General features: G+C 34.1%; 1 protein-coding gene across 2 annotated transcripts; it reads right to left on the bottom strand.

Moving 5' to 3' along the window:
• Positions 1-2,735: 2,735 nt before the first annotated feature.
• Positions 2,736-7,166, bottom strand: LOC106741961 (vacuolar protein sorting-associated protein 26B-like). 2 transcript variants are annotated; one of them, XM_014614454.1, is made up of 6 exons: positions 6,805-7,158; positions 6,565-6,708; positions 5,431-5,825; positions 5,225-5,331; positions 4,828-5,039; positions 2,736-4,335 (listed from the first exon to the last, which is right to left on the bottom strand). In XM_014614454.1, exons 1-6 carry the CDS (start codon positions 6,805-6,807, stop codon positions 4,069-4,071), a joined length of 1,128 nt encoding a protein of 375 aa, XP_014469940.1. In that variant the 5' UTR covers positions 6,808-7,158; the 3' UTR covers positions 2,736-4,068. The 2 variants fall into 2 exon arrangements, with proteins under 2 accessions (XP_014469940.1, XP_014469941.1); XM_014614455.1 differs by lacking the exon at positions 2,736-4,335 and adding an exon at positions 4,349-4,563 and having other exon boundaries at positions 6,805-7,166.
• Positions 7,167-7,269: the final 103 nt, after the last annotated feature.

The following is a 7,269-nucleotide window of genomic DNA, read 5'->3' as shown; positions in this document are numbered from 1 at the left end:
TCCAATCTTCTTTCAGCCTGACTTTCTCACAGCCTGAGATGTTAAATTATTCCGGAAACTCGGCTGATATTTTATCTAAACCCCAGTCGTTGATATTTTTGCAATTCTCGAGGCTAAGCCACTTGAGATTTATTGAGATTACACACAGGTTACTCAGACCTTCGTAATGCAAATCAAACCCATTGACATCTATTGCTTTGAGAACGCAGTATGGTTCATATGTAATGCGTAAATATGAAGTATCATGCTTACTTGAATCTATCCAAATATTGGAATCCTTAAATCTGGCTCTGCTTCTGCGATGCACGATTAAAAAAATTTACTACTCCCCCCCCGAAACTTTCCGACTCCCGGAATTTTATCGACTCTGGAAATTTACCGACCCCCAGAAACTTAAATTACCTATTATTGATTAGTTATTACTATGTTACCCACTCTTACCTACTATTGATTATTTCTTATTGTGTTATCCACACTTACCCACTATTGATCAGTTGTCCTCTATTCTTACCGACAAAATCTGAGGCGTCGAAAATCTAACATTGAACAACGCTAAATTCAATTCAATCTCAATCCATGTTTTGATAGGTCTTAAAGCACTACGGCATTGTACGTACGCTCGCCCTTAAATAGAACTTGTTCTATGCATACCGACCTACTCGCATGTGAGTCACCATACTAGTTAAGGTATGTTCTAAGGATGAGCAAAATCATCGATGTGTGAGAAAACATCGTAGTTCGTTCACTAAGAATGATATTACTTCTAGAGAAAATGTTTGGGACTCTAGGCATTCTCTATCCGACAGCAAATCAGCAGATCCGGCGAACTCGTGCAACATATCCTCAATGAGCGAACATCGATTATTTTGCCCATCCCTAGTATGTTCCCTTTTTACTAACATTGCGACCATCACGATGTCATAGTGCACTGCCGTAACCTTTGAACTGTATAACAAACTGGATTGAGCACTGTCTTTGTTTCTGCCAGATAACCTCATGCCAAGAGAGACAATATCTAAGTAGTAACCCTGTCTTTGCCTCATCTATACAGACTATATGGTATATTAGTAAAGCAGAAAGCAAAAACTATTTAAACATAACCTTCGTCTCACAGGTTTACGTACAGACCACGACTCCCACTGGGCCAGTTCTCCTTCCAATATGTTATATATAGTTCAATGCTCGCATGCAAGCTAATACGAAACAAGCATCATGTAACGCAGAGCGTTTAGACAAGGAACAGCGATCAAATTTGATAGTCACCGAGCGACTCATTGAACCTTTAATATAACACGATATTGGCAAATAAAAAAAAATATTTATCATTACAATATACTACAATAGCAAGACAAATGACCTTTAGTTTTAACTAATACGATTTAACGATAGAACATATGCATTTTTATTCTTCAATAACACAAGAGAGCAGCAGGTTGGATAGACTTTGTCTCTATTTACTAACAAGAAATAAAAATATAAGAATATAGGACAATCTGTACGTGAAATAATATTAATATTTCAATATACACATGTATGCACCGCACATGTGTGTGCGCACTGTATATAATATATATTCATATAGGCATTGAAATATACAACTAATTGCATATCGCATGATAATATGTTGTACATATGCATGTGTGTGTGTGTGTGTGTGTGTGTGTATATACACACATACAATATTTGACATGTCAAATAATTCACAAATAGATTTTCCTCCTCTTATTTACGTACATATACATTTCTTTCCATCTTCAATATTTCTATAGAAACTTATTTCTTCCTTGATTCCATTCTTTGAATCAATAGATAACAAAGGCGTGGATTATGAAAAATTTAAATTTACATGAAATAGTCAAGCAAATATGAAACCAGTCAATAAGAGTCGATACGATTGTTGACACGAAATTATTTTCACATAGGAAGATAAATGTATTTGATGATATAAACACGCGCCAACCAATTCGTCAGACTTTTTCAGTTATACGGAGGAATTTTCCCTCTACTACATGTCCCGCGCGGCAAGTGGAGAGTTTCCAGGTTCGATTCCTGGCATTATTTTTCGCAATATTCTGGAAAATCAAATCAAGGCATACTTGAATGAATTATTAATTTAGAGAAATTAGTGGTTAATAAAAATGTTACTAATGGGATACAGGATCGGTTTGACGTAGAAGGAAGATTTCCTGCGTACGTTTGAAAAGATTTGACGAACTGGCTGGCGCGTGTGTTTATACCGCCAACATATTTATCTTCCTGTATAAAAATAATTTATTTCGCACCAAGAATCCCGTTGTCTCTTATTGGCTTGTTTCATATTTGCTTCATTGTATATCACGAGAGCCTAATACGTATTGAATTGTTACATAAAACAGATTTCAAGCGCATTATATGTATGTATATCAACTAATGTTATGCACTTTCTTAGTAACATATTCCCTTTTTACAGTCAAATCTCTTTGATATAGAACAGTACAAAACGACAGGTTTTTCTTTTTCAGCAGCAGCATCACTTTCATCGCGACAGCATTTCGTCATACTGCGACGATCGAAAATATGTCTGCTTATGACTGTTACGATGATATTGCAATATACGTGTATGTGTGTGTGTATAGTATAGAATGTCTGTAAATCGTAATACAATTGGCGAGAGTGTAAGATCCTCGTGGAGAGAAAAAAAAAGGGGTATTTTTAAGTGAATGCGTGGTGTATGAGAAAATCTTTTATAATAAGTGTTAATGGATGTACATAAATATTTAATAACCAAATTAACATACAGTATTCTCATGCTCAAAATCAGTTCTCAATGCTAATGTCCATTTAAAAATATATTCTATATTATCTGTCTTTACATGACGAATAATTTTTGTTGTCAGGTGTCTTACAATTTATCAAACATCATGAATAATTCATGTGATTGTTATTGCCAAAATAAAGAATTGTATTTATATATATGCACATACGTGTGAACTACATTATGTATGTATATATTTATAAATACACGAGGTGGCTACCCCATTATTTAATCTATTATAGTCCACTTTCGTGTCAAGAAAGGCATATTGTCTTGAGCAGATATCATATAATTCATGTTTGGAAGATTGTTATTACATAACGCACGCTCTTACATATAAAAATTTCTATCTTATGAAATTGTCTTCTTATGTCACAATAGCTAAACTCAAAGGAAAAGATTATCTATAGCTTGTATCATGCAATAATCGACGTTTATTTTTTCATTTATTTTTTTTTATAAAGTCGTTCTAAAAATAAATGTGATCTTTGCTCAAGATATCTTTTATATGTGTTCACATTATAAATTATTATTAAAGATATATGTATGATTAACACAAGTGCAGCCTTCTCGTGCTGTTAATCGCTATTTGTAAACTTGTAGATTGAACGGATTAATATGGGGCAGCCTTTGTGAGTATACATATCCATTTTTTTTATTTATAAAATCTCTTTGTGTAACACATAACGATGCTGTATGAGACTTCGATTTTTATCAGAATTATACAACGGGCGGGTCTCAATGGGCATTGCCTGTATAAAACATTTAGAACACTGTGACATCTAGATGTTTTGCAAAATATATCGTTGATTAATATTTGATTAGTAAGCCGTCCATTCAGGAATATTTAAACTAGGGTTCACATTATACTCATACTTCCAGCACACAATTTGTTAAACAATTTTGGAACCATATCTTTTCTCCATTATGGTTAAATCTTTGTTTTTTTTTTTTTTTGGTAGTATTAATTATAATTTTGATCGGTAATCAACTAGTTACAAATCACATTGGCTCTCTCAATTGTGTATGTATTGTATGTGTCAGTGTGTGTGTATCCAAAATATTTACAATTTTACTAGCGAGTCTTTACACACCCCGCTATTTTTCTTACTAAAAAAATCTCCCAACGCAATAAAGGAAACATTTCTTCTTCCTTTTCATTGCAAAATGATTTCTTTCGCATTATATCCTTTATTTATTCCAGCCATATTTAACCATGTTTATAACTAATCTGAATTATAACCGACGTCTGTGACGAAATTATACGCCGAAATTTAATCACTTTCTGGACCGCCTTCTTTCTCACCTTCGCCATCTCCTTCCTCTCGTGTCATGCCTTCAATCGGAGCTGTGGTATCCTCCACATTCGTAATGTTACTTGTTGGCAGTTGACCATGAGCACCGGGTGGTACAGATGGTGGGCCGTTCTGAGCGACGCCTTGTGGAAATCCCGTTTCGGCCGATACTAAGTGCGACGGCATGTGTGGCGATGCCGTCTGAGATTTCCTGCTTTTCTCGCCTTTTCTCCATAATGTTATTTCCTATAGAGATAAAATGAAATGAGGACGAAATGAATATAATGAGGAAGATCAATGATAATAATAATTAAGGTTTCTGGTCCTTCGCTGCAGTCTTCTTGTTTCATGATGTCAGAAGCGAGGAAATGCATGCTCAAAATTCTTGCAAAATACATTTAAATAAAAGGATACGTCCGTAAGATGATAACTGATCGATTCCCAAAACTTTCCTTTTGTTCCAACAATTAGTAACTGTAAAATTAACATGACATATAACCTCCCTTCTTAATCTAACTTTTCTCATGATTTTATTAATTTTACGATTATTTATTGACCGTTAAACGTAAAAGGAAAGTTTTCAGAATATTTTACAAATGTGCTCTCAACCAATCGCAAGTATAATATTATATCCTTTTATTGCAACAAGAATTTTGAACAAGTTTTTCTCTACAATGATGTCATTAATTAAAACGGTTGCGGCGAAGAAGCAGGTGAGAGAAAAAATCTAAGACTTACTTGCTGTTTAAAATATCGACGATCCTCTTCATCCATGAGAACCAAATTTAGGTAATATCTAACACTAAACTTTTTATTAATGTCACGCATTGTAGGTGCTAGATCGTACCCAGCAAGGAATACTCTTATAGGAATGGACTCTCCTCGAACAGGTGCACCATCCATGATTTCATATTTCGCTATAGTTTCATTCTCAGTGAACGTATGGGGGCCTGCAAATATATATTCTAATTATTGCCTTAGTACCGTGGATATTGAGTGAAAAGTACATGTAAAAAACAAAAACTCGCATTCCAATATTGCTACATGCAATTCCACATGCGTTTAAAAGTGCAAAAATGATAGTTAACGTTATCTATTATACTAAATATAAATATACGAGTTATTCATAGCATACCAGAACCAGTAGTTTCACGTTTAATAATTGCTATTTCCATATGTTTTATTTTAATTCTAACCAAAAGAAAGTATATTTTTCCAACGATTACATCTTTCAAATGATATCTGAAAAAAATAATAATAGGAGGTTATTACTATAAAGTAGATCCAACAGAGCTCAAGAAAATAAGTGAAATAAAAGTACAAGAGAGATAAGTAACTTACTTGCTTTTATTATATTCAAATTCGATATGCAGGCAGTCTTCAATCCCAACTTCCATCTTAATGGGATTATTCATATCTGGATAGGAACTAAGCGTGTGCACAACTAATTCAAGTTCTTTAACAATGTCACTAAGTCTTCGTACAATTGTCACTTTTAAGAAATATCTTAGTCGCACATTAGATCCAGTGTAACTCTCAAATGGTTTTTCCACGTTTGGGAATTCAAATGTATATACTGTATTATGTGTTAACTCTCCCGGCCTTGCCAATTCTTTCACCAAACTGGTAAACTCATGATGATTACCTCTATCATAATATAGTTCAATTTGTCCGATAAATTCTACTTTAACACCTTGATGCTCCAATTTACCAGCTTTTCTTAAACTGATATTAATCTGGAAACATAAATTTGGTATGAAAATTTTATCAGAAGGAAAGAAATGAGATATAACATAAGAAAACACAAATCGGTAAGTACAGAACATACGGCCTATTTAAAGCTCAAGTTGCTAAAATGTTTCGAAGCATTGAATATATTATGATATTCACTTCCAATATTAAAAATCAACAGTATAGTAACATAAATTAGATTTTCAGTATCGACAACCAAAATCGGAACATGGCCTAGATAACATCCATAGTACTAAATTTAAAGAATATACTAAAATGAATATCTATCAAAAACATGTACAATAATATTGTTTGTATATATTCACATGCATATGCTAGTATATGTGTGTATATATAGTTGTGAATGTACATATTTAGTTACTATTTAATAATATATTGTCAGTAAAACTTGAAATAACATACAATAAAGAACACAGTATGAAGGTATCAAAATGAGATTTTGATACGAACACACAAGTTCTCTGTATATCAAAGAAGCAATGTACAAGTACATATTAATATATTAAACTCGTCAAGCCATGTGATCTGTTCTTTTTAGTTGGTTTGGCTGTATTAGTATGAAATTTACGTATACTGAAGCTTGAGAATGAATCTCACGTTTCATATGTCTCGATGTATACATAAATTTCTTGAAATAATACAGTATGTTTAGCTAAAAAGAACAATGTTCATAAGTTATGATCAGTGACGAATCGATACCACGGTCGATTCCAGAAAGCAGACCTTGCCAGATACAGTTTCGCCGTCATAATACAACAAATGTCGTTCTTTCTTGCCATCTTCGGATTTAATGTCTGCAGTCTTCCTTGTTTCGGCGCCGTCCAATGTAATCTCTATGTCGGCGGACTGACCAAAACCGAAAAAACTCTGAAGCAAAAATCAAAAGTGATTAGTTTGACACATTTGAGAGTTGCGGCATATCTTTAAATTACAATATACTATATGACTCTCAGGTGAACGAACCATTTTCCAGGTAAAAGGGAATAGCCTTCGTGCGGAAGATGAAAGACTTCGGCGTGAAGCCGCAGTCGCGTTAAGATGATACCAACGTAGGAACAGTCAGTGGACAATTCTCCAAAGCAACATCTTTTTCACGCAGAAAGGTACGAAGAAAGTTGGGTTATTTTTTATCCGTTCTTCAAAAGTCACACGCAAGTAGCAAATATGGCCGTGGTACACCACAGCCCCCACCCTTCGCTGTGGACTGTCAAATTGGTGGCGACGCGCGCAGCGATCAAAAATTGGCTACGTTCAACAGAGAAAAAAAGATTCGTAACTTCGAGGCCGATATTTATAGTCAGATCTTATATTTAAGATAGTCTTAAATTCATCTTCAGATGTTTCATAGCCAATGAAATGAGCCGTGCAGCATCTAATGATAAACTTAAGACGAGCTTAAATATAAGATCCGACTATGAATACCGACCC

This window comes from Dinoponera quadriceps, unplaced genomic scaffold, assembly GCF_001313825.1.
Source record: "Dinoponera quadriceps isolate SergipeBrazil2010 unplaced genomic scaffold, ASM131382v1 scaffold458, whole genome shotgun sequence".
In the NCBI taxonomy this organism is placed as follows: domain Eukaryota; kingdom Metazoa; phylum Arthropoda; class Insecta; order Hymenoptera; family Formicidae; genus Dinoponera; species Dinoponera quadriceps.
Note: the sequence above shows the minus strand (reverse complement) of the source record. Positions and strands in the feature narration are given on the sequence as shown.

What these genes read in the sequence shown, in the direction of transcription:
- LOC106741961 (XM_014614454.1), bottom strand. An exon ending in GCGAAACTGTATCTGGCAAG is followed by an intron (nt 5,826 to 6,564) that starts GTCTGCTTTCTG and finishes TTATGTTTCCAG; the next exon opens with ATTAATATCAGTTTAAGAAA. An exon ending in ACGTGAAACTACTGGTTCTG is followed by an intron (nt 5,040 to 5,224) that starts GTATGCTATGAA and finishes ATATATTTGCAG; the next exon opens with GCCCCCATACGTTCACTGAG.